The 27,334-nt window shown below is 42.1% G+C and overlaps 1 protein-coding gene across 2 annotated transcripts in view; it reads left to right on the top strand.

Moving 5' to 3' along the window:
• The first annotated feature begins 2,216 nt into the window (after positions 1-2,216).
• Positions 2,217-27,334, top strand: part of PRIM2 (DNA primase subunit 2) — a 286,500-nt gene continuing 261,382 nt past the window's right edge. The window contains exons 1-6 of one of the 2 annotated variants that reach the window (XM_036317486.1): positions 2,217-2,361; positions 8,721-8,824; positions 10,954-11,119; positions 12,425-12,528; positions 16,734-16,813; positions 18,404-18,524. In XM_036317486.1, the coding sequence (XP_036173379.1) occupies positions 2,217-2,361; positions 8,721-8,824; positions 10,954-11,119; positions 12,425-12,528; positions 16,734-16,813; positions 18,404-18,524 (720 nt within the window). Of the gene's footprint in view, positions 2,362-8,720; positions 8,825-10,115; positions 10,215-10,953; positions 11,120-12,424; positions 12,529-16,733; positions 16,814-18,403; positions 18,525-27,334 lie in introns of those variants that run through there. The other variant, XM_036317488.1, reaches the window with a different exon arrangement.

Genomic DNA, 27,334 nt, shown 5'->3' with positions numbered 1-27,334 from the left:
TCTGAAAACTTGAACGGTTCAAGCGTTCTTCACCTCCAACGGACTAACTTCACTTTTGTTGGTGAGACGCGCCCCCTAGAGGACACACGTGTGCTTTCTTTCCAGCTCTTGAAAACCCTGCAGACTGCAGAGCCTGTGTGGCTCCCACCCGCCGCTTCCACTGATCCGCAGTCCGAGCTCCACTTTCTCCCCAGGCGTCCCACCTCTTCCACACTTGCTTCTCCCCCCTGAGCCCGCCTTCTTCTAATTTCTGTAGATCCCAGAGCGACTTCTGTTTGTGTGCACTCACTTATTCATTCTAATTCCAGATGTTTTTCTGCTCGCTCACTGTGCGCCAGGCGTTGGGGCGGAGCTGGGGTGGAGGGTAGTGAACTAAAGGTAGAATCTAACATGATGGGGCTTGCCTTCTCACAGAAAAAACAAAATACGGATTGTACGCAGATGGGCAAACGAACAATTATCTTTTAGCTTCTGTCTTCTCATCCGTAAAATGGTGTAATACCACTTACCTGAAAGATTAAACAAGAAAAATCAGAGCTTCTGGGGGCGGGGGGAGGGGGACACTTTGTAAAGTCTACGATTGTCTAACCACGATTCTGTACACCTGAAACTAATACAAATCAATATCGAATGTAAACTGTAATTGAAAAATAAAATGCAAAGTTCTTAAAAAAATGAAACCGAACTGGAGCTCCTCATAGTGGTCCAGGTGCAATAAATGAAGTCAGTAAAGGCCTCTTCTTTAACCTCCCCGATCGAAAGTGACGGACGCCAGCCCTGCGGGTCAGAGCGCCACACTGTCATCCCCTGGGATCTTCGCTGCGTCCCCAGAGTCCTCGAGGCCACCCTCTCGGGCCGCGGAAACCTGTGCCGCCAGCATCCCGCACCCCAGTGTCCACCTCCCAGAGCCCTCCCCCCCCCCAGTAGGCATCCAGGTGGGCGCAGACAGCGGGACATTCCAGGCGGGACTTCCGCTTCCTGTTAAGTGAAATCTCCCGCCACCGGGAAAAGCAGCTGTCAGCATTGGCATTTCCCGGCTTCGGAGTGGCTTTAGAACGGTCGGCAGTCTGTTGTTCAGACTTGCAGGTGGAGACAGAAGGGAGAGTGTTGTGGACCAACATTCGGGAGAATAAGCCCACCAACTCCAATTAGGTCTTAAACAGCAAGCGAGGATTTATTGAGCTGGCCGGCGACCATAGTTACAGCACCCTGCTGAAGCAGAGGCTGAACTGCAGTGCTGACTACAGGAGTTACATTTTATTATTAAATTCTGTGGAGGCCCAGAGAAAAATGTGTCTTTCAAGTTCTGGGTCCCCAATATAGAGGAAACTCTCTTTATTTATACTTTTTCCAGTCCTTTGTCTCCCAAATTTGGAATGAGACTTCCGGGCCTTCTGAGAAAGAAGGCCTGCGTGCTGGGAAGGGGCCATGAGTCCATATTTCAAGGCCTGGTCTGATGTCAGTACCTTCCTATCTGTGTGTTTTAGGAACAGACAACACAGCATGACCCGTCTGGCCAAAGCGCCAGATATGCAGCCCAGCACAAGAGCTCTTTGCAGGCGATGGGAGCGGAGGGATTGATCTGGCTTGGGTGTCTGTTGTTTGGGGCTGAGACTCAGGTGCCCATGAGTCAAATAGGGACAGCTTCGCAGGAGGAGGGGGGCGAGGGGAGGATTTTTATAGGGAACGTGTGGATGCTCCCTAAAAGGAGTTCTGAAAGACTGGATTCAAAAACAGTTCTGTTTCCTGGGGTCATTAAGATAGGAAGGAAGTACTGTAATTGGATCCGGTCCAGTAAGTTTCTTACTAGTTAGAACCTCCCGCGCTTTCCAAGGAGCTCAGGATCGCAGCCCCTTAGGAAACCTCCTCTAAACGCGGGACAGCGGACATCAGGTGCACGGCCTTCCAGTGAGCAGCACCAGCACCTGGCTCTCATGTTGCTGGAAGTCAGCATCACCACCTGCGTCTTCCCTAGCAGCCCGGCCCCCACCCTCAACCATTTACAAGGTGTATTGTAGAAAATGTGGGAAATACAGAAAGACATCGCCCAGGGATAGCCACTGTTAACCTTTGGTGTATGCCCTTGAACTTCACTGTTTTTTTTTTTCTGTGCGTGCAGACGTATTATTATTTTGTTTATGTTTTTGGTTGGTTGTTTTCAACTCCACTTTCCATCATTTCAACCTTCCTAGGTGCTTCCTGATAAGGGTAACAAGATGGAATTTTCAAAGAGGAGGAAACGGAAGTTAGCAGGCGATCAGAGGAATGCTTACCCTCACAGCCTTCAGTTTTACCTGCAGCCACCTACTGAAAACATATCTTTGATAGAGTTTGAAAGCTTGGCTATCGATAGAGTTAAATGTGAGTGATATTTGAATTAGAATTTACATATTCTTGAGGATCTCACTTATACTTTGTGAGAATGAGTGTGCTAATATATTTCCTTTATTAAGCAATTATTTAACAAACTAGTAGTCTGGTGCATGAAATTCATGCACATTAAAAGGGAATTAATTAGAGGAAATATTTTAATACTGTTATTTGCCCTTTCTCTATAATAGAAGTGTGAGAGATGAAAGGAAATTAGTAAAATGTATATGAAAATAATATATAAATTTATCAATAAATAAATAGTAACAAAAGGATATAACAACAACAGAGGCATGATATAAAAACGACAAAAACATGATATAAAACAACAAAAACATGATATAAAAACAACAGGGATGCAAACAATGACTGATAAAGTGATTAAACTTATTCTAATATCTCCCTGTGCACCACATTAAGAGTGAAAACACTTTCAGAGTGCTTGACTAATTTCCCTTGTGATGAAGTATTTAGAACTTTAACATCACATGCTCTTTGAACTCGAGAGAAAGCAACATATAACTGACCACGAGTGAAAACGGGTTCAGGTAGGAACATGCCTACTCTGTCTAGAGTTTGTCCTTGTGATTTATTAATAATCATTGCAAATGCTGGCATCACGGGAAACTGTTGTTGAATTAATTTAAATGTGAGGCCCGTGTCAGATGGGGACAAATCAATTCTTGGAATCAGAACAACCTCTCACTCTGCAGATCCTGTTAATACTTCAGCTTTGATTATGTGAGGTCGTAATCTTTTGATAATAAATCTGGTATCATTACAAAGACCCCATTTACTATTAAGATTTCTCAATAGCATGATGATTGCAGCCACTTTCAATTTTAATTTATAACGTGGCATTCCCAAAGGAGTAACACTATTAAGAAATTCAATGACAAAATTTTTCTTTTCAGCATCATCTGTTGAATCAATGGAATAATATGTGTGAAAATGTCCATCGAGTATATCCAAAATTTCTTCATTTAATATTTGAACGTGCTCATTTTTTTGGACAAAGAATTGCATGTTTAGATATAGTTTTAATACTATCTATAGATATACTATTTCCAAAGGTAGCTTCAATAATAGGTCCATTACAAATCATTTCACAGGGGATTTCAATAATATCCATTCCTAAATGAAAACTGCTATCAAGTTTGCCATCTCCAAGTTTTACTAACCATTCACTATAAGCAGAATCCTCTAATCTCACATTTGTTGTAAGAGACAACTTTCTGAAACATCCCCAAACAGTACAGTACTTTAAACTCGTTTGTACTATGGCCGATTGCATAGCATACGGTACAATACTGAGACACTGTCAAAAATCCCCTCCAAGAAGGAGAACTTTCCCACCAAATACAACATTCAAATTCATAATTTCTCTTAGTAATCTGTCTATGGTGTTTATAGCATGACTGGATGCCATGATGCATTAATCAATAATGAGAAGTTGGGCCTTTTTAATAGTTTTAGCAACTTCACTGTTTATATCGAGTCTAGAAATTGAAGTTTTATTTAATGGAATTGGTAATTTATATTGGGAACGAAAGGTTCTTCCACCGAGAAGTAAACTTGCAGCAATTCCTGTAGACGCTGTGGATAAAACAGTACCCTCACGAACTCTAATATAATGTATTAAAACTGTATAAAGATGTGCGTCCACGCTCTGAGGGCTGGTTCCTGCCTAAAACCTCGCCCTCATGGGAAACAGCTTGGGGAGGGTACAGCTATTTCCAAGACAACCCCTGCAGGACTGACTTCCTTCCAGTTGGTTGAGCCTCAGTCATGATGTTACACCCAGGGTTTTTATATAAATAGACTAGTAGCCCAGTGCACGAAATTCGTGTACATTAAAAGGGAATTAATTACCCTAACCCCGTGGTCGGCAAACTGCGGCTCACAAGCCACATGCGGCTCTTTGGCCCCTTGAGTGTGGCTCTTCCTAAGCCTTAGGAGTACCCTTATTAAGTTAATAACAATGTACCTACCTATGTAGTTTAAGTTTAAAAAATTTGGCTCTCAAATGAAATTTCAATCCTTGTACTGTTGATATTTGGCTCTGTTGACTAATGAGTTTGCCGACCACTGCCTTAACCGGTTTGGCTCAGTGGATAGAGCAACAGTCTGTGGACTCAAGGGTCCCGGGTTCGATACTGGTCAAGGGCATGTACCTTGGTTGTGGACACATCCCCAGTGGGGAGTGTGCAGGAGGCAGCTGATCGATGTTTCTCTCTCATCGATGTTTCTAACTCCCTATCACTCTCTCTAAAAAATCAATAAAATACATTTTTTTTAAAAAGGGAATTAATTAGCAGAGATATTTTAATATTGCTATTTGCCCTTTCGCTATAATAGAAGTGTGAGAGATGAAAGGAAATTAGTAAAATGTATATGAAAATAATATATAAATTTATTAATAAATAAATAGTAACAAAAGGATATAACAACAGAGGCATGATATAAAAACGACAAAAACATGATATGAAAACAACAAAAACATGATATAAAAACAACAGTGATGCAAACATTGACTGATAAAGTGATTACATTTATTTGAATATCTCCCTGTACACCACATTAAGAGTGAAAACACTCTCAGAGTGCTTGACTAATTTCCCTTGTGATGAAGTACTTAGAACTTTAACTGTAACATCACATGCTCTTCAAACTTCAGAGAAAGCAACATATAACTGACCATGTGCAAAAACGGGTTCAAGTAGGAATATGCCTACTCTGTCTAGAGTTTGTCCTTGTGATTTATTAATAGTCATCACAAATGCTGGCATCACGGGAAACCATCATTGAATCAATTTAAATGGGAGGCCAGTGTCAGATGGGGACAAATTAATTCATGGAATCAGAACAGCCTCTCACTCAGCAGATCCTGTTAATACTTCAGCTTCAATAATGTTAGGTCATAATCTTTTGATAATAAATCTGGTACCATTACAAAGACCCCATTTACTATTGAGATTTCTCAATAGCATGATGATTGCACCCACTTTCAATTTAATTTATGACAACGGCATTCCCAAAGGAGTAACACTATTAAGAAATTCAATGGGAAAATTTTCCTTTTCAGCATCATCTTTGGAATCAATGGAATCATCACTCAAATATGTGTGAAAATCTCCATCGAGTATATCCAAAATTTCTTCATTTAATTTTTGAACGTGCTCATTTTTTGGACAAAGAATTGCACGTTTAGATATATTTTTAATATCTATAGCAGTGGTTCTCCACCTTGGGTGCACATTAGAATCACCTGGGAATCTTCTTAAAATCCTGATTCCTGGGCCTTACCTCTGGAAATTGTTTCTTTGTTATGGGCCACAATATCAGTAACAATGAAACAGAATTAAAACTTTATTGTGGGGAGCTGCTACAGTGTTTTGGACAGGTTCAAGTCTTGGACTGATGAGAGGGCACAGTCTTCATTGCCACGTGCAAGTCCCAGCTTGGAGGGCAGGGCCCTCCCAGCACAATTATAGCCAACAGCTGTAGTTGTAAGCTTGAACCTATGGTTCTCACACAGGGGTGGGCAAACTTTTTGATTCGGGGGCCACAATGGGTTCTTAAACTGGACCGGAGGGCCTGAACAAAAGCATGGATGGAGTGTTTGTGTGAACTAATATAAATTCAAAGTAAACATCATTACATAAAAGGGTACGGTCTTTTATTTTTTTAGTTTTATTCATTTCAGAGGGGCCGTAGTTTGCCCACGGCTGTTCTAACACATGGCCCCATGTGCCTGAGAGATGTAGGCCTGATAGAGTTCAGGTGCATGTAGTTGAGTAGGATTGAAACCCAGGAGAGTGTTGTAAACATCTTGGTCATGCCATTACTTTGCCTCGTAGCATCTGCTATAAAATAAAGGCATGGCTATGGATGTGGTCTCTGTCTCTCAGAAAAGCAGCGTCCCACCAAGACTCGGCTTTCATTCTCTTGTCTGCCTTTTTTAAGCCTTTCAGCCGCCCCCACTCAGGTTCACTCCTGGCCATGCTGGCGCGGCACACTTTAGAAAGATATGCCTCCACCTTCCAGGGCAGGTTCCTGCCTCAAACCCCTCCCTTACAGGAAACAGCTCTGGGAAACAGCTAGGGGGAGGGCGTAGCCGTTAAGACAACCCCTGCAGGACTGACTTCCTTCTGCTTGGTTGTGGTCATGATGAACACCACTCATGGTTTTTATATAAGTAGATATTTATTGAGAGTTTGCTATTCATTTATTTACTGGACAATTCATATATATTGAGTCCACTCTATTCCAGGTGGTAGGGACTTTGAGATGAATATTGTAATTCTCATCTTTGATGAAATTGTATTCTAGTTCATGGAAGCAGAGATACAAAATAATCATAGTTCAGTATGTTAAGAGCTCTAGTAGTGGTGGTGGCTGAATCAAGTGGAGATGGGGATAACCAGAAGAGGAGCAAGAAAGAGGGGTGTGGGGGGCGGGGGAGATTATTAGTTTGCTTCGGTATGCCATAAAAAGAGCTATCCGAGGGACATGGGTTTATGTACAGGAGTCATTTGAGAAGTTTTTAATTCTTGAATTAAAAAAAATGCCTCTTTTTGTATTGATGGAAGAATAATTCATCTGAAGAAGGATTGACAAGGGGCTGTAGGAACTTTTAAACAGGATGTAGCATATATTTAGAGCAGTGGTTCTCAACCTGTGGGTCACGACCCCTTTGGGGGTCGAACGACCCTTTCACAGGGATTGCCTAAGACCATGGGAAAACACATATATAATTACTATATTGTTTTTGTGATTAATCACTATGCTTTAATTATGTTCAATTTGTAACAATGAAAATACATCCTGCATATCAGATATTTACATTGAGATTCATAACAGTAGCAAAATTACAGTTATGAAGTAGCAACGAAAATAATTTTATGGTTGGGGGTCACCACAACATGAGGAACTGTATTAAAGGGTCGTGGCATTAGGAAGGTTGAGAATCACTCATTTAGAGAGTGTTTGGATGATAGGAGGGCCCTGCGTCTTCACAATTGTGTCTTCTCTGCTTCATCAGAAAGGAAGGGCTATCTTTCTGATGAGTATATGCTGAGAAAATAGAAGTAGACCACCTAACAGGCAGTTCCACATGAGGGGTACAAACAAGGGGTGCTTAGTCTTTTCTCCATATGGATACCCTTTTCCATTCCTCAACCACAGTGGCTCAGTACAGCAGTGGTTAACCATTCCTCTCTTCCCCCTGGTTGAGACCCTGGTATTAAATTATGCTGTGGGGCCTTGATCTTTTCTACACATGAATGGAGGTTAGCTTCTTATAAACATAAAACATACTAAAGGCCTTGTGCACGAAATTTGCACATGGGTAGGGTCCCTAGGCTTGGCCAGCAATCAAGGCTGATTTGTGAGGCGACTGGTGGGGCGATCAGGGGGTCCCCCAGTGGCACCCGCCTTGGCTCTCCTGGGGCCTGTGGGGAGGGGGCAGCTGTTGCATTGAGTGTCTTCCCCCTGGTGGTCAGTGTGTGTCATAGCGACCGGTCATTCTATTGGTGTTCTGTTGTTTAGTCGATTTGCATATTAGACTTTTATTATATAGGATATAATTTAGATTATGTACTTGCAGAAAATAACTGTTATAACTTGTCATCTTCTATAAACAAGTAATTACCCAATTGCCATTCATAGATTTTATGTCTTTTTATTTTATTTTATTATTATTTTTTTTAAAATATATTTTATTGATTTTTTACAGAGAGGAAGGGAGAGAGATAGAGAGCTAGAAACATCGATGAGAGAGAAACATCGATCAGCTGCCTCCTGCACATCCCCCACTAGGGATATGCCCGCAACCCAGGTACATGCCCTTGACCGGAATCGAACCCGGGACCCTTCAGTCCGCAGGCCGACGCTCTATCCACTGAGCCAAACCGGTTTCGGCAGATTTTATGTCTTTTTAAAAAATTTTTTTTATTAAGCTATTACATATGTGTCCTTATCCCCACGTTACCCCCTATCCCCCCACCCCCACTCATGCCCTCACCCCCCTGTTGTCTGTGTCCATTGATTAGGCCTATATGCTTGGTTGATCTCTTCCCCTTACCCCCACCTTCCTCTACCTTCTCTCTGAGGTTTGATGGTCTGATCGAAGATTCTCTGGATCTGTTTTTGTTCATTAGTTTATGTTGTTCATTATATTCCATAAATGAGTGAGATCATGTGGTATTTATCTTTCTCTGACTGGCTTATTTCGCTTAGCATAATGCTCTCCAGGTCCATCCATGCTGTTGGATTTTATGTCTTAAATTTAGTTTTTAAAAATTATCTGGCATTTATATATTTTTCTTTTATTAATTTTTTTTTTCTAGCGCTAAAAGCAGCTGAGAATCTTGGTGTGAGCCATGTGAAAGGACATGAGCCATACCAGAACACGCCGGAAGCTGACATTCGAAAGGTCAAGTCTTCTTACAGAGTAAGTAAAAGGGGGAACAAATGTCATTTAGTTCTATATATTCATGTACTGAGTCTCAGTTGTGGAAAAGTTCTTGTATTAGGCACAAGGCCTTCATAAAGATTAATATAGCATAGGCTCTGCCTGAAGATACCTACAGTCTCCTGGGGGTGATTGACATGTAGTCAGGTCATTCTAATATAGCAGGTTTTCTCAACTTTGGGACTGCTGATGTTTTGGGAATGCTAATTTCTTTGTTTCAGGGACTGTCCTGTGCATTGTAGGATGCCCAGTAGCATTCCTGTTTTCTACCCGCTGGATGTTTCCAAACACTGACGTATGTACCCTGTGCATATAGAGTGATGAATGCTGTGATGATGGCTGTTTTTGGATGTGTGCTCCAGGAACTCCAGTAGCACAGATAACCCCCCAGTTCAGAGTGGGGTGGTTTGGGAAGGCTTCCCAGAGGAGGTAGTGCTGAATTGCATCTTGAAGGATACGATTAGATTTTTATTTTGGGAAGATGACTGCCATTAGCAGATGGATAGGCAAATGTCTGGTAGGAGGAAAACTTGTTAGGACCCTGGAAATGATGAGCGGAATTGAATGGAATGAAGACTGATTGAAGAGATATGAAGAAGGTAGAATCAAAAGATTTTAGTGACTGGTTGCAGGGAGAAGAGTTGTGAATGACACCCAGGTTTCTAGTTAGGACAATAAGGTAGAATCTAACGTGATGGGGCTTGCCTTCTCACAGAAAAAAAAACGCATTGTACAGAGATGGGCAAACGAACAATAATCTTTTAGCTAGTCTTCTCATCCGTAAAATGGAATAATACCACTTGAAAGATTAAACAAGAAAAATCAGAGCTTCTGGGGGCAGGGGGAGGGGCACACTTTGTAAAGTCTACGATTGTCTAACCACGATTCTGTACACCTGGAACTGATAAAAGTCAATATCGAATGTAAACTGTAATTGAAAAATGCAAAATTCTTAAAAAAATGCAACCGAACTAGAGCTCCTCATAGTGGTCCAGGTGCAATAAATGCAGTCAGTAACCTCCCTGATCGAAAGTGTCGGGGGGCCAGCCCTGCGGGTCAGAGCGCCACACTGTCATCCCCTGGGATCTTCGCTGCGTCCCCAGAGTCCTCGAGGCCACCCTCTCGGGCCGCGGAAACCTGTGCCGCCAGCATCCCGCACCCCACTGTCCACCGCCCAGAGCTACCAACTCCCGCCACCAGCAGGCGTCCAGGTGGGCGCCCTCCGCCCGCACAGGGCGGTGCTGCGGAGGCGGGACATTTCGGGGCGGGACCTGTGGCCGTCACTTCCGCTTCCTGCTAAGTGAAATCTCCCGCCACCGGGAAAAGCGGCTGTCAGCGTTGGCGTCTCCTCGCTTCGGAGTGGTTGCAGGTAAGAGCAGCTCCCGTGGCTTTAGAACCGACGGCAGTCTGGTGTTCAGACTTGCAGGTGGAGACAGAAGGGAGAGCTCTTTGCGGGCGATGGGAGCGGAGGGATTGATCTGGCTCGGGTGTCGCTTATTGGGCTGAGACTCAGGCGCCCGTGAGTCGAATAGGGACAGCTTCGCCGGAGGAGGCTGGTGGTGGTGGGGGGAAGGATTTTTATAGGGAACGTGTGGATGCTCCCTAAAAGGAGCTCTGAAAGACTGGATTCAAACACAGTTCTGTTTCCCGGGGTCATTAAGATAGGAAGGAAGTACTGTAATTGGATCCGGTCCAGTAAGTTTCTTACTAGTTAGAACCTCCCGCGCTTTCCAAGGAACTCAGGATCGCAGCCCCTTAGGAAACCTCCTCTAAACGCGGGACAGCGGAGATCAGGTGCACGGCCTTCCAGTGAGCAGCACCAGCACCTGGCTCTCATGTTGCTGGAAGTCAGCATCACCACCTGCGTCTTCTCTAGCAGCCCGGCCCCCACCCTCAACCATTTACAAGGTGTATTGTAGAAAATGTGGGAAATACAGAAAGACATCGCCCAGGGATAGCCACTGTTAACCTTTGGTGTATGCCCTTGAACTTCACTGGGTTTTTTTTTCTTTTTTTTTTTTTCTGTGCGTGCAGACGTATTGTTATTTTTGTTTATGTTTTTGGTTGGTTGTTTTCAACTCCACTTTCCATCATTTCAACCTTCCTAGGTGCTTCCTGATAAGGGTAACAAGATGGAATTTTCAAAGAGGAGACTGAAGTTGGCAGCCGATCAGAGGAATGCTTACCCTCACAGCCTTCAGTTTTACCTGCAGCCACCTACTGAAAACATATCTTTGATAGAGTTTGAAAACTTTGCTTTCGATAGAGTTAAGTGTGAGTGATATTTGAATTAGAATTTACGTATTCTTGAGGATCTCACTTATACTTTGTGAGGATGAGTGTGCTAATATATTTCCTTTATTAAGCAATTATTTAACAAATATTTATTGAGGGTTTGCTATTCGTTTATTTACTGGACAGTTAATATTTATTGAGTCCATTCTATTCCAGGTGGTAGGGATTTTGAGATGAATATTGTAATTCTCATCTTTGATGAAATTGTATTCTAGTACATGGAAGCAGAGATGCAAAATAATAATCATAGTTTAGTATGTTAAGGGCTCTAGTAGTGGTGGTGGCTGAAGCTAGTGGAGATGGAGGTAGCCAGAAGAGGAGCAGCAAAGAGGGGTGCAGGGGGGATATTATTAGTTTGCTTTGGTATGCCATAAAAAGAGGTACCCGAGGGATGTGGGTTTATGTTCAGGAGTCATTTGAGAAGTTTTTAATTCTTGAATTAAAAAAAGCCTCTTTTTGTATTGATGAAAGAAGAATTCATCTGAAAAAGGATTGACAAGGGGCTGTAGGAATTTTTAAACAGGGTGTAACATCTATTTAGAGAGTGTTTGGATGATTGGAGGGCCCTGCTTCTTCACTATTGTGTCTTCTCTGCTTCATCAGAAAGGAAGGGCTATCTTTCTGATGAGTATATGCTGAGAAAATAGAAGTAGACCACCTAACAGGCAGTTCCACATGAGGGGTACAAACAAGGGGTGCTTAGTCTTTTCTCCATATGGATACCCTTTTCCATTCCTCAACCACAGTGGCTCAGTACAGCAGTGGTTAACCATTCCTCTCTTCCCCCTGGTTGAGACCCTGGTATTAAATTATGCTGTGGGGCCTTGATCTTTTCTACACATGAATGGTGGTTAGCTTCTTATAAACATACTAGAGGCCTGGTGCACGAAATTTGTGCACAGGTAGGGTCCTTAGGCCTGGCTAGCGATCAAGGCCGATCTGTGGGCAATCAGGGGACCCCCGCTGGCACCTGCCCTGGCTGGCCTGGGGCCTGTGGGGAGGGGGCAGCTGTTGCATTGAGTGTCTGCCCCCTGGTGGTCAGTGTGTGTCATAGTGACCGGTCATTCCACCGGTTTTTCTGCTGTTCAGTTGATTTGCATATTAGGCTTTTATTATATAGGATATAATTTATATTATGTACTTGCAGAAAATAACTTCTCACTTGTCATCTTTTATAAACAAATAATTATTCAATTGCCATTCATAGATTTTATGTCTTGAATTTAGTTTTTAAAAATTATCTTGCATTTATATACTTTTCTTTTATTAAATTTTTTTTTCTAGTGCTAAAAGCAGTTGAAAATATTGGTGTGAGCCATGTGAAAGGACATGAGTCATACCAGAGCAAGCTGGAAGCTGAGATTCGAAAGCTCAAGTTTTCTTACAGAGTAAGTAAAAGGGGGAATAAGTGTTCATTTAGTTCTATATGTTCATGTACTGAGCCTCAGTTGTGGAAAAGGTCTTGTATTAGGCACAAGGCCTTCATAAAGATTAATATAGCATAGGCTCTGCCTGAAGATACCTACAGTCTCCTGGGGGTGATTGACATGTAGTCAGATCATTCTAATACAGCAGGTTTTCTCAACTTTGGGACTGCTGATGTTTTGGGAATGCTAATTTCTTTGTTTCAGGGACTGTCCTGTGCATTGTAGGATGCCCAGTAGCATTCCTGTTTTCTACCCGCTGGATGTTTCCAAACACTGACGTATGTACCCTGTGCATATAGAGTGATGAATGCTGTGATGATGGCTGTTTTTGGATGTGTGCTCCAGGAACTCCAGTAGCACAGATAACCCCCCAGTTCAGAGTGGGGTGGTTTGGGAAGGCTTCCCAGAGGAGGTAGTGCTGAATTGCATCTTGAAGGATACGATTAGATTTTTATTTTGGGAAGATGACTGCCATTAGCAGATGGATAGGCAAATGTCTGGTAGGAGGAAAACTTGTTAGGACCCTGGAAATGATGAGCGGAATTGAATGGAATGAAGACTGATTGAAGAGATATGAAGAAGGTAGAATCAAAAGATTTTAGTGACTGGTTGCAAGGAGAAGAGTTGTGAATGACACCCAGGTTTCTAGGTAGGACTATAAGGTGGATAGTGGTGATATTTTGAGATGTGTATACAGGAGGAGAAGCAAGACTTAGAAGAAAGATGTTGAGTTTAGTTCTAGACATGAGTTGAGGTGCCTGTGGAGATGTCTGGTGGACAGTTGAATATTCATAAAGGTCTGGATTTAGGAGACAGCTGGAGTAGGAGTATATATTTAAGATGAAGGTTGCAATCATCAGTAGTAGGTGAGATCTCTGGAGGAAAATATTTGAGTGAGAAGAGAAGGTGATGGAAGATAGGATGTGAGGAATACCAGTAGTTAAGTTGAAGTAGAATTGGAGGAGCTTGGGAAGGAGAATGGGAAAGAGCTTCCTGAGAGGTAAGAGGTCAGTCAGGATGACAGTGTCATAGCAGCTAAGGAAGGTTGGGGTTACAATAATAAAGATAATGGCATTAATAGTAATATTATAGGAATGACTGCAGCAAGCATTTGTATTAATGCTTACTGTGCCCCAGGATGTGTCCTAAGTGTATGATACATATATTCACCCATGTAATCCACACAGCAGTCTTATGAGGTAGATACTATTATTATCCATATTTTATAATTGAGGATACTGAATTACAGATAAGGAAAATAACATGTCCAAACTCATGAGAGAGTAAATGGTGGAGCCAAGATTCAAAACAAGATTCAAACAGTTTCAGAAGCTTTGGATAGATCATGTAAGATGAGTTATGCAGAATCCATTGATTTGTCAACTGGGTGGACTCTTCGTAGATTGAGGTAGAAGCCCGAATGATGACAGTGGCTGGATGAGGGAGGTTGAGAGGTGGAGATGGTATATGCATTCTTTTAAGATGTTCAGCTGAAAAGATGAGAGAAATAGAGCTGAATATGGAGGAAGTATAGGGACAAGTGAAGACACATACATGTATGTATATATACACATACATATATGACAGGAGGTAGTTAAACATTTATAAACTGAGCAGAAAGATTCTAGACGATAAAGAAGAGGAGGGAAGTTTGAAAATGCTCTGAGAAAGCATTTGATACATCATGGTCCTTAGGAGGCAGGAACAGAGGGATTGCAAGGTTTAGGTGTACGGATTAGCATTTTTTAGGGGAATGGAGAGACGCTTGGTTCACGGAGAAGGAAGGGAAGGCAACACAGTGTGGACACAGAGGCTTGGAGCTGAAGAAGTCAGCCTGGTGGCCTTTGTTTTCTCTAAAAATAGGTGAAGTCATCAGGTGAGAGAGAAGGGGGTGAGGGTGGTGTGGTATGGAGTTTGGGACAACTTGTGAAGACTGAAACAGCTTTTCTTTTAAAAAAAATCTGTATTGTTGAGAGTATTACAGATGTCCCATTTTTTCCCTCCGTTACCCCCCTCCACCCAGTTCCCACCCCACCCCAGGCCTTCACCACCCTATTGTTTGTGTCCAGTGTCCATAGGTAATAAATATATGCATATCTTCTTAGGTTAATTCCCCCCGCCCCAACCTCACTTTCTCTCTGAGATTTGTCAGTGTGTTCCATGTTTCCATGCCTCTGGTTCTATTTTTACTCATCAGTTTATTTTGTTCATTAGATTCCTTGTTTGATATTTTGATTTTTACATTCAATTGTTTATAGCTATGTATTTATTGCCATTTTATTGTTCATATTTTTTATCTCTTTTTTCTTCTTCCTCTTCTTACAGAATACCCTTCAACATTTCATATAATACTGGTTGGGTGGTGATGAACTCCTTTAGCTTTTTCTTGTCTGTGAAGCTCTTTATCTGACCTTCAGTTCCAAATGAGAGCTTTGCTGGGTAGAGTAATCTTGATTGTAGGTTATCACTTTGAATATTTCTTGCCACTTCCTTCTGGCCTGCAAAGTTTCTGTTGAGAAATCAGCTGACAGTCCTATGGGCTCTCCATTGTAGGTAACTAACTGCTTTTCTTTTGCTGCTTTTAAGATTCTCTCTCTGTCTTTAAGCCTTGGCATTTTAATTATGATGTGTCTTGGTGTGGACCTTTTTGGGTTCCTCTTGTTTCGGACTCTCTGTGCTTCCTGGACTTGTAAGTCTATTTCTTTCACCAGGTAGGGGAAGTTTTCTGTCATTATTTCTTCAAATAGGTTTTCAATATCTTGCTTTCTCTCTTCTCCTTCTGGCATCCCCATGATGTGAATGTTGGTACATTTGAAATTGTTCCAGAGGCCCCTTACACACTATCTTCATATTTTGGGGTTCTTTTTGCTCTTCTAATTGGGTGTTTTTTGCTTCCTCATATTCCAAATTGCTGATTTGATTCTTGGCATCCTCTACTTGACTGTTGATTTCTTGTAAATTATTCTTTATTTCAGTTAGTGTATTTCTGAATGTCCTTTTTCATGTCTTTGATGTTCTCACTAATTTCCTTGAAATTCTCACTAAGTACCTTGAAGCTCTTATCAAGGTCCTTGAGCATCTTTATAACCATTGTTTTGAACTTGGTATCTAGTAGTTTGCTTGCTTCCATTTCATTTAATTATTTTTCTGGAAATTTCCTCTGTTCCTTCATTTATGACATGTTTCCCTGTCTCCACATTTTTGCTGCCTCCCTGTGTTTGTTTCCCTGTGCTATGTCCCCTGGAATTGGTAGAGTGGCTTTGTGTAGTAAGTGTCCTGTAGGGCCCAGTGGCTCAGCCTCTGCAGTCACCTGAGCTGGGCTCTCTAGGTGCACCCCTGGGTGGACTGTGTGCACTGTCCTGTTGTAGTTGAGCCTTGATTGCTGTTGGCACGATGGGGTGAACCCCCAGGTGACTCTGAGGACCAGCTGTGACACAACAGAAGAGCTGAAACAGCTTTTCTAAGAAATGAGAACAGAGATGGCTGTGTAGATCCCAGCTCTGCTGCTTAAAAGTTTTGTGACCTTGGACAAGTTATATAACTTCCCTGTGCCTCATTTTCCTTCTCTGTGTAATAGGGGTACACAGCAGAGTTTACCTTATAGGGGTTTTTAAAGGTTTAAATGGGTTGATAGATGAGAAATGCTTAGAATAGTGCCTGGTACCTTGTAAGTGCACAAGATATGTTTGCTGTTACTATTTTGGACTTGGATAAAGTTTCCTTAGTGTTGGTAAAGGTCCAGCTGGGGTTAGAGGCTGTGAATTTTCAATATTCCAAATTCCCAGGTTTCAGCATTTTCAATAGACTGCAGAGTATAGCTGTAGATTAATTTAGAATCTAGATTTTGCCACAGTGTTGAAAAGCAAGAAGTTGAGGGTTGATGCAAGAAGTTGTTGAAGTGGTGAGTACCCTAGGCATAGGATGGATAACGAAGAAAGTTAGGAAAATAGCAGCATTCAAACCCAGGGGATTTTGCTGAGATGAGTTCAGTTCTCAGTTTTACCTGGTTGCTAACTTATGAAAAATGATCATTATCCTGCAAACCATATTATGAAGTTTGTGTTTATGAAACTTTTACTTTACATTAGCTTATGCTGACTCAGTATTACTTTACACCTCTTACTATTCTAATGCATTCATTTTATTCATGTACCATTACTTTTAAGGAAAACTTAGAAGATGAATATGACGCACGAAGAAAAGATCACATTTCTCACTTTATTTTACGCCTTGCTTATTGCCAGTCGTGAGTACACATTTATATTCTCACTGTCATATTTGATGTCTTGGGTTATTCATTGGTACATGGAAAGTTAACATGTATTGTACGGAACATAGGAAAACTCAGGACATCATCAGCAACCAGTGGTTCATGAGTTAAACACTGCAGAGTTTAACTCCAGAGTTTAATTCCCAGGTTTCAGCATTTTCAATAGACTGCAGAGTATAGCTGTAGATTAATTTAGAATCTAGATTTTGCCACAGTGTTGAAAAGCAAGAAGTTGAGGGTTGATGCAAGAAGTTGGAGTTAAGAAGGGTTGATGCAAGAACTCTGGAGTTAAACAACCAGTGGTTCATGAGTTAAACACTGCAGAGTTGCAGCAGATTGTTGGAAACAAGTTGTTTACTATGCAATATCCCCCCAAAATCCTACTAAAACACTTTGCCAGTTGAAACATGTTTTACCTTTATGGGAGAGACTCTTCATTTGGGATTTGAAATTGAGGGAAATTTTATTAGAAAGAGACTCTTGTTACTTTGTCCCCCCCCCTCCCGAAAAATACTGGTAATATTTATAAGAAATAATGAATCAAGTACACACTGAATTCGATGCAGGTTTTTAGAAGTTGAGATGTATGGATCAGTGACCATTAGATTAAGATATTTTCCTCTGGTATTTGGTTTCTTATAAGTCAATAGTGCCACCCAGAGGGAAAGGAGTTAGTTGCCTTTTAAACTTTGTGGTGTTTTTCTTGTATTAATTCTGGCAAAAGAACATACTTATAAGTTTCTTTCCCTTTTCTTTTTACTAATAGGCTTATCAAATGAGAACATTAAGTTGTTTACTATCCAAAGATAACAACTAGAAATTATTGACCAGTTTTCGTCCTAGAGATTTTCTTTTGTGAAAAAGCATATGTAGTTTATGCAACTTATGCAGTAAGTGAATTGCTGACAATGTGAAACCACCTTGGTAAAAAACTAAATCATACTGTACATTCATTAGCATCATTATTGTGTAACAACAATAATGTTGATTACGGATCCATCTTGCAAATTAATACAGTATTTGTGTGTTGGCTTTTGAAAAATTGAAGTATACCGTGCATATTAAATTTTGTGAAATTATAAACAAAAAAGCTGTAAGCAAAGGTTACATTGTGAAATTCATCTGATCATAATCTATTCAGAGGTAAATTACCTTTATAAAATTGGGGTTTATTTGGCATGGATGAAATCACTTTAGACAGGAGTAATATCCTATATTCTAATGTAATTGACTATTTTGTGGTTACATTAGATGCAGTGAACTATTTTCTTTTATATTATTTGATAATAATGCAGCTAAGCTTAAAGTATTCTGTATTTAATTATTTTAATTGTATGTTCATTACACCTCTTTCCCCACATTTAGCCCATTCCTGGAAGATTGTGGTGTGTGTTATTCTTACTCTCTTTATACTACAATAGAGCACTTTTAACTTCTGTTTATTGTCATCTTGGTCATGTTTGAATACTGTTTCATAGAAACTTCTTGGATTTAATAATCAGTGGATTTTTAAACTACCCATTGGACTTATAATTTATACTTGTAATTTTCCTATCTTCATTTTAGTGATGATCTTAGACGCTGGTTTATTCAACAAGAAATGGATCTTCTTCGATTTCGATTCAGTATTTTACCCAGGGACAAAATTCAAGATTTTTTAAAGGATAGTCATTTGCATTTTGAGGCTGTGAGTATATTTTTGTAGTCATTCCAATTGTTTGCACCACTCATCCCTCCCTAAGTGCTAGTATTCATCCCACCTTAAGTGCTAGTATTGACGTGTGGAGTTTGTTTTCTTTATGTTTTATCCCTAAGTACCTGACTGAGAGAATAGCTATTGGTTTTGCATGATGGTGAAACTTTTCCTTTCAGTGACTAGAAGAAAAAGGGCTCCTTCGTACCAGAGCCTCACATTTAGTTGCTTTGTTAAATATGTGATTAATGAAAGCACAAAAATGTTCAATTTCTAGAAGTTCGTCTTTAACCAAAATCTTATAGGCCAGTGGTTCTCAACCTTCTGGCCCTTTAAATACAGTTCCTCATGTTGTGACCCAACCATAAAATTATTTTCGTTGCTACTTCATAACTGCAGTGTTGCTACTGTTATGAATCGTTATGTAAATATCTGATATGCAGGATGGTCTTAGGCGACCCCTGTGAAAGGGTCGTTCGACCACCAAAGGGGTTGCGACCCACAGGTTGAGAACTGCTGTTCTAGGCCAAACATTTAAAGCTAATATATTAAAGAAAACAGAGAAGTGGTAGTACTTATAATATCCAACTAGGAAGTTTAGAGGGGTTAATACTTATTTTAAAAGTCAGTTGTTAGTAAAATCTCTGAGTAGTTTTAAATAATAATTTTGCAGACAAATCTGAATGACATACATATAGTAATTATATAAGAAAGAAGTGTCTCTGCTGGTGGGAATGCAGACTGGTGCAGCCACTGTGGAACAGTATGGAGTTTACTCAAAAAACTAAACATGGAACTCCCATTTGACCCAGTGATCCCACTGCTAGGAATATATCCCAAGAAATTAGGAACACCAATCAGAAAGGATATACGCACCCCTATATTCATAGCAGCACAATTTACCATAGCTAAGATTTGGAAACAGCCTATGTGCCCATCAGCAGATGAGTGGATTAAAAACCTGTGGCACATCTACATAATGGAATACTACGGTGCTATAAAAAAGAAGGAATTCTTACCATTTGCCACAGCATGGATGGAACTGGAGAGCATTATGCTAAGAGAAATAAGCTAGTCAGAGAAATATAAATATCACATGATCTCACTCATTTGTGGAATATAATGAACAACATAAACTGATGAACAAAAACAGATCCAGAGACAGAAGCATCAATTAGATCGTCAAACCTCAGAGGGAAGGTAGGGGAGGGTGCAGGTAAGGGGGAGAGATTAACCAAAGGACTTGTATGTATGCATATAAGCATAACCAATGGACATAGACACCAGGAGGGCAAGGGCATGAGTGGCGGGTTAAGGGAGCAATGGGGTGATAAGGACACATATGTAATACCTTAACCAATAAAGAAAGAAAAAGAAGAATTAAGTGTAGGCATTCCAGGGGGTTGGGGGAATGGGTCTAAAAGGTGAAAGGGGACTAAGAAATACGAATTGCCAGTTATAGAATAAGTCACAGGGATGTAATGTACAGCACAGGGCATACAGCCAATAATACTATAATAACTTTATGGTGTCAGATGGTTACTGGAATTATGGTGACCACTTCATAAGGTGTGCAAATGTGTAATCACTATGTTGTACACCTGAAACTAATATAATATTACTAGAGGCCCGGTGCACAAAAATTTGTGCACTCGGGGGGGAAGGGGGGTCCCTCAGCCCAGCCTGTGCCCTCTCGCAGTCTGGGACCCCTCGGGAGATAACGACCTGCTGGCTTAGGCCTGCTCCCGGGTGGCAGAGGGCAAGCCCAATCCCTAGGTGCAGCCCCTGGTCGGGCTCAGAGCAGGGCCGATGGGGGAATTGGGGCGCCGCCCCCTGTCATGCACAGAGCAGGGCGGATTGGGAGGTTGCGATGCCACCCTCAGTCACACTCAGGGTAGGGCCAATTGGGGGGTTGGGGCACTGCCCCCTGTCACACTCAAGGCAGGGTTGATGGGGAGGTTGCGGCGCCACCGCACAGAGCAGGGCCCATCAGGGGGGTTGGGGCTCCATACCCTGTCACACACACAGCAGGGTCGATCAGGGGGTTGGGGAGCTCCCCCCCCCCGTCACGCACAGAGCAGGGCCCATCAGGGGGTTGGGGAGCTCCCCCCTGTCACGCACAGAGCAGGGCTGATCAGGGGGTTGAGGAGCTCCCCCCGTCACTCACAGAGTAGGGCCAATAGGAGAGTTGGGGCACCACCCCCTGTCACACACACAGCAGGGCGGATCAGGGGGTTGGGGCACCGCCCTCTATCACCCACAGAGCAGGGCCGATCAAGGGGTTGGGGCACCGCCACTGTCACACTCAGGGCAGGGCCGATGGGGAGGTTATGGCTCTACCCCATCACACACAGAGCAGGGCCTGTGGGGGGTGGGGGGGTTGGGGCGCCGCACCCTGTCACACACAGAGCAGGGCCGATCAGGGGGTTGGGGCGCCGCCACTGTCACACTCAGGGCAGGGCCGATGGGGAGGTTATGGCTCTATCCTGTCACACACAGAGCAGGGCCCATGGGGGGGGGGTTGGGGCGCCACCCCCTGTCACACACAGAGCCACAGGGCGATCAGGGGGTTGGGGAGCTCCCCCCTCTCAGGCACAGAGCAGGGCTGATCAGGGGGTTGGGGCGCCTTCCCTTGTCATGAACAGAGCAGGGCGGATAGGGAGGTTGTGGCCCCGCCCCCTGTCACACACAGAGCCGCAGGGCAATCAGGGGGTTTGGGCGCTGCCCCCTGTCACGCTGATCCCGGTGCCGGGAGGCCTCACAGCTCCGCTGATCCCGGTGCTGGGAGGCATATTACCCTTTTACTATATAGAATAGAGGCCTGGGGCACTGGTGGTGGCCGGCTGGTTTGCCCTGAAGGGTGTCCTGGATTAGGGTGGGGGTCCCCACTGGGGTGCCTGGCCAGCCTGGATGAGGGGATGATGGCTGTTTGCAGCTGGTCACACACCCTTCAGGGTGGGGGTCCCCACTGGGGTGCCTGGCCAGTCTGGGTAAGGGGCTGAGGGCTGTTTTCAGGCTGGTGGGTGACTAGGCTCCCAACTGCTCCTTTTTTCTTTTCTTTTTTTATTCTGGGCTACCTTTAGCTCTGGCTCCAGCTCTGAGGCCTCTGCTGCTGAAAGCAGGTATCTGGTTTGTTTGGGTTCTATAATCAAAACACTGTATCAACTCCAGCTCTGAGATTCTGGTGGGCTGAAAGCAGGTTTCTGGGGTTTTGTTTAGCTTCTATATTTGTAACAATGTTTCAAACTGCAACTCAGAGGCCGGCAAGGCAGGCGGGGAACGTTGCAAGCCTCTGTCACTGAAGCAAGCAAACCTCATGTTAGCTTCAAGCTGTCTGGCTCCCGGCCGCCATCTTGGCTGGCAGTTAATTTGCTTATTGCCCTGATTAGCCAATGGGAAGGGTAGCGGACGTACGCTAATTACCGTGTTTCTCTTTTATTAGATAGGATAAGTCAACTTAAATTAAAAATAAAAAAAAAAAAAAGAAAGAAGTGTCTGGGACATATTTAGCAGGGATACCCATTGTGGGTGGAAATAGAATATGTGTCCTGTAGATGGCTCTGTAGTCCAATAATTCTGCTTTGGAAGACTTAGAACAATCAGGTGGTAGTAGGACTGGTTGAGACTCTACTTGGGTGTTAGAATGGGTGACTTGAAGCCAAAATAAAGTAAAAAAATAGAAGTTGGAGTAGATAAAAGACATTGTCCTATCTGAGAAGTGGAAGATGTAAGAGTCAGTGTGGGTTATTGAGTTGGAAAAAAGAGATTGCATGAAGGGCAGTAAACAAACATTTGGTAGACATTTAGTGTCTATTATGTGCTCAGGAGGCACTTTCACAGTTTATCTCACTTTCCGTAAGAGCCCCAGGAGGTTTCTAAATTACATTTATCCAGGCACAGAAAAGTGTCAAGCCCAGGACCACCTCCCCCAAACCCCATGCATTTCCCCCCCTTTATTTTTCTGCTCCTTTCATTGTCTGCCTCTCATTTCTTTATTTAGTTCATCTGTTTTAGACAGTCTGTCATCTTGAATGTATGATGATCCTTTACTATTTGTTTTTGTTTAAGATTGAGATGCTGAAAAGTAGATTGGAAAATTGGGCTTTATTGTACACAGGCAAGGGTATGAGACAATAATTGACTGGTGGTAAATACCTGAAGTGCCACCGTTTGTGCTTTGGGACCATTGTTAAGTAGAATAAGGGCTACTTGAACACAAGCACTGTGATACCATAATAGTTGATCTGATAACCAAGAGGGCCACTAAGCGACTAACGGTGGGTAGTGCATGCAACATGGATACATGGACAGAGGGATAATTCACATCATGGGTGGGATGGAGCAGGATGGTATGACATTTCATCATACTACTCAGAATGGCTCACAATTGAAAACTTATGAATTGTTTATTTCTGGAATTTTCCATTTAATATATTTGGACAATAATTGACCGTGGCTAACTAAAAACCATGGGAAGCAAAACTGGAAAAGGGGGGACTACTGTACTTTTATCTAGTGTGTTGGTTGTCACGATGGTTTTTCATATTACTCTGGTTGCTAGCCTGCATGCTATAATTTTCTCTTTTTTCCTTTCTTATTTTCTTTCTCTTGTGTTTCATTCTGCAGGTCATTTGAGATGCATTATAATAAACTTACATTAAAGTTAGGTGTAGAGATATGGATAAAATTCAGAGATTGAGGAGAAAATATCCACATTCGTAGGTCAACAGGGTGGGCGGTGTCCTATACAGTTTCTAAAAGGAACACTAATTTTGGCTTCTTGGGTGACTGTTTTGGTTTTTCTGGTTCAGAGATTCTCAGTGCGGGGGGATAGGATACAGGTAGTCCTCTTCGGGGGTTTATCAGAACTAGAGGTGTGCAGAGCGTGAAAAACATCATGCCTTTTGTTTTTGCAGTAAACACTTGAGAATATAAAACTTGATCAAGTGTTTGTAGCTGGTGGGGTTCATGGAAGTTAGAGAGTGAGAAATCATTGCAGGGGGCCTGGCATAAAAATCATTCCTGTGATAGATTTAATCACTTTCCTGGGAGAAACCTTTTCTTTTCTTTTTTTTTTAAGTATATTTTTTATTGTTGATAGTATTACAGATACCTCCCATTTTCTCCCTCTTTTCCTTCTCTGGGAGAAACCTTTTCCCTCTTCCTCTGGCGCTCTCCCTTGGTGTCTGGTAATGAAGGAACTTGAATTCAGGTGCTGTTCATGGGCTTGCCCCTTGGCTCCGTAGCTCTTCCCATTCCCCAACTTTCACCATTTCATTAATAGGAACACGCACATTTTCTTCACTTCGATTAGAATATTAGGATTGCATTTGAAAACTGTTGTGCTACAACAGGTGTCAGTGATGTTTTTAGATTCAGGACCCATATTTTAGACTCAGGACAAAACAAGGGTTAGGGAAAAGTTATTAGCATTTGTCCCATAAGCTCGTCTCTGATGTGCATAGGCCCTGCTGCCTAAGTCTAGAGCAGTGGTTGGCAAACTCATTAGTCAACAGAGCCAAATATCAACAGTACAATGATTGAAATTTCTTTTGAGAGCCAAATTTTTTAAACTTAAACTATATAGGTAGGTATATTGTTATTAACTTAATTAGGGTACTCCTAAGGCTTAGGAAGAGCCCCACTCAAGGGGCCAAAGAGCTGCATGTGGCTCTCGAGCTGCAGTTTGCCGACCACGGGTCTAGAGGGAAGGACACAGTGGGGAATGGAGGGCCATGGGGCCATCCTGGTCTCCATGTCATGGGAGCTGGGTTGCTGGCACACATATTAGAGTGTACCTGGAATTCAAGTGTGTGTGTGCATTTCTCTATCATTTCAATTTCATTAAAACTGCAATGACTTATGTTGATTTACTTCTGTACAATAAATGTTTTTACTTTAGGAGGAAATGCATGGGTTTAACTAAATTGCATTGTGTTTGCTTTGATGGAGAAATATGTACAGGAAAAGGGAGAATTAATTTCTTTGTAGTTTTTCCCCCTCAAATTTTGTTTTAGTTCAGCTTGCCATGGCTGATATAATTTTGTTTCATAAAAATGTAGAGGAGGTGAATGGGGCCAGTTATTGGATCTTGGGGCACTTGTGTTCTATTTTGGGCTCTGGCAGTTCTCTGAAACTTAGGTGGAAATAGCTTGCATTTTAAATCTGAAATTTCTAGGAAGGTTTAGAAGTGAATAAATGTTGCTCTCTGTGGGGACCATTCCGGAGCTCTCCTTGCTGAGTTGATTGACTTGCCCTTGTGTCACATGACAGGCGGATGGGTAAGGTGAAACAGATCATATTAGCGCTTCTTCAGTTGACCAGGTAGGGAAAGGTCAGGCTTTGGCAGCTGTCAGACAAGAGGTCTCTGTGCTGTTGCAGTTCACAGACTTGACAGCAGCTTATAATTTACCTCACTCAGTGTTTTCAAACCTTCTCAGGACAGTCAAAAAAACATTTTTTTAAAAATGGATTTGAAATACTGGTGGAGCTAATAGCAGGATGTTTTCGTTAGAATAGTAAGATTGGCAGGGACAATGAAGGTGAGCATCCTAAAAGATGTGGAGAGGATTCTGTGTGTCACAGATGAAAACTCTGCTGCATATTCAAGAGAAGTAGTGCTGTTCAGTTGATAAATATGTTCAGGAACTAAGGGTTTTGAGTGAAGGCAAGTGCGGCTGGTAACCTTTAATCGCCCTGCTCAGTGAAAACAAGTACATGTGAAACTCTGAATTACTTATTTTTGCTTAGTTTAAAATAGTTTTCCTTATCCTGAACCTGACATTTAAAATTTGTTTCTTGTCCCTTGTAGTTTGAAATCTTAATTTCTTCTGTCTTAGAAATTATTTCATGCCATTTTTGGCTGGTAACTTCTTTCTTTTTTTTTTTTTAAATATATTTTATTGATTTTTTACAGAGAGGAAGGGAGAGAGATAGAGAGCCAGAAACATCGATGAGAGAGAAACATCGATCAGCTGCCTCCCGCACATCTCCTACTGGGGATGTGCCCGCAACCCAGGTACATGTCCTTGACCGGAATCGAACCCGGGACCCTTCAGTCCGCAGGCTAACGCTCCATCCACTCAGCCAAACCGGTTTCGGCTGGTAACTTCTTTTTAGTGAACATGAATTAGTTTGTCTTTTGTAATTGAAAATGTCAGTTATATGAATTTATTAGGAACCTTTGGATGCCTTTTTCCAGTTAACATTGGAACATTGATTTTACATTGATTTTAATAGTTTTACGTCTGTAGACTTTTAAAGTAGTTTTTTTTTAATTAATATATTTTATTGATTTTTTACAGAGAGGAAGGGAGAGGGATAGAGAGTTAGAAACATTGATGAGAGAGAAACATTGATCAGCTGCCTCCTGCACACCCCCCACTGGGGATGTGCCTGCAACCAAGGTACATGCCTTTGACTGGAATTGAACCTGGCCGACACTCTATCCAGTGAGCAAACCGGTTAGGGCTAAAGTAGTTTTTGATGTTTACTGGTGTCATTATTTCTTAGATATTTGTAAGTTGACCTTAAGTTAGCAATGCCTTTCTGATAATTTTGGCCCTTATTGTACAGGTTTGGGTAAAAGTAGGTTTACAGGTGTTTGTATGGAAAAGAAACAATAGTTAATAAATAGTAATACAAGAATAAACTCTGTGTTTTGAATACTCACAACTGTAAACCTGCTTTTGCCCCACCCTGTATTGTTTTCATGGTTAGTTGACCTAGTTTGGGTTGTAGCTCTTCTGAATGTGCATGCATCATTGTGATCATGACTTAAAACATGAAAATGCCGCCCTGGCCTGTGTGACTTCGTGAGTTGAATGTCTTTCCATGCACCGAGAGGTAACTCCATTCCTGGTCAGGGCACTTGCTCCAGTTGCCGAACCAGTCTCCAGTAGGGGATAGGCAGGAGGAAGCCAATCGATGTTTCTGTCATCGATGTTTCTCTCTACCTCTCTCCTGCTCCTTCCTCTCTCTCTCTCAAACCAATAAAAAAGTGAAAATGACATTCATCTGATATACATTACTCTCTTTATATCTACCTATCCTCTGGGATATGTTTATATATTACAAGCCTGTTAATAAGCTGCAAAGTGATTTTAATGTGGTGCCTGCAAAATGAAATATGTGTACCTTTAATCTCTCCTTTTAATTTCAGGCATTAGGGGAGTCTGATGATATAGTTGGGACAGGACCTATAGATGTAAAAGTGTAATAAACTAGAGAACAAACATGTGGGATAAGCCTAGAAGCTTTTCATAGAACTTCAGACAAGCCATCGACTTTGACAAGAGTGGAAAGGGGGGTCTGGACAAGAGTGAAGTGGATGGTAAGACATACACTCTTAACACTCTTGGTGCAAATTTCAGACTTAAAAGGCACTGAGGAGGAAAGAATTAATAATCAGATGAAGGGTCAAGTTTATTTCTAGAGTGTAAATCACTGTATGTTCCAAGGATGTGAAGTAGCCCAGTTTGATTTGGATTGCTTAACAGTGCTAAGCATGGTGCTCTCTGAGTGTTGAGTAAATGTTTGAATTAATTTCTGGAGAAAATAGTAGTCCTGTTGGCAGTAGCAGAAATGGCACCAGGTGTTAGTGGAGTCAGATTGGATCTTGGCTCAGCAATCTTGGTTCTTGAGTTCTGGCTAAGAAAGAATTCAGAACCCAGACTCACACTATAAAAGAAAGTTTATTTAGAAAGTCACAGAGGTAGAAATGAGCAGTAGAAGAAAGGGGCTCAGAAAACAAATTGCAAAGACAAAAGAAGGGCCCTTGGAGCTCAGGAGAGAGCGGGTAAAGG

The sequence above is a fragment of the Myotis myotis genome, unplaced genomic scaffold (genome assembly GCF_014108235.1).
Source record: "Myotis myotis isolate mMyoMyo1 unplaced genomic scaffold, mMyoMyo1.p scaffold_m19_p_7, whole genome shotgun sequence".
In the NCBI taxonomy this organism is placed as follows: domain Eukaryota; kingdom Metazoa; phylum Chordata; class Mammalia; order Chiroptera; family Vespertilionidae; genus Myotis; species Myotis myotis.
Note: the sequence above shows the minus strand (reverse complement) of the source record. Positions and strands in the feature narration are given on the sequence as shown.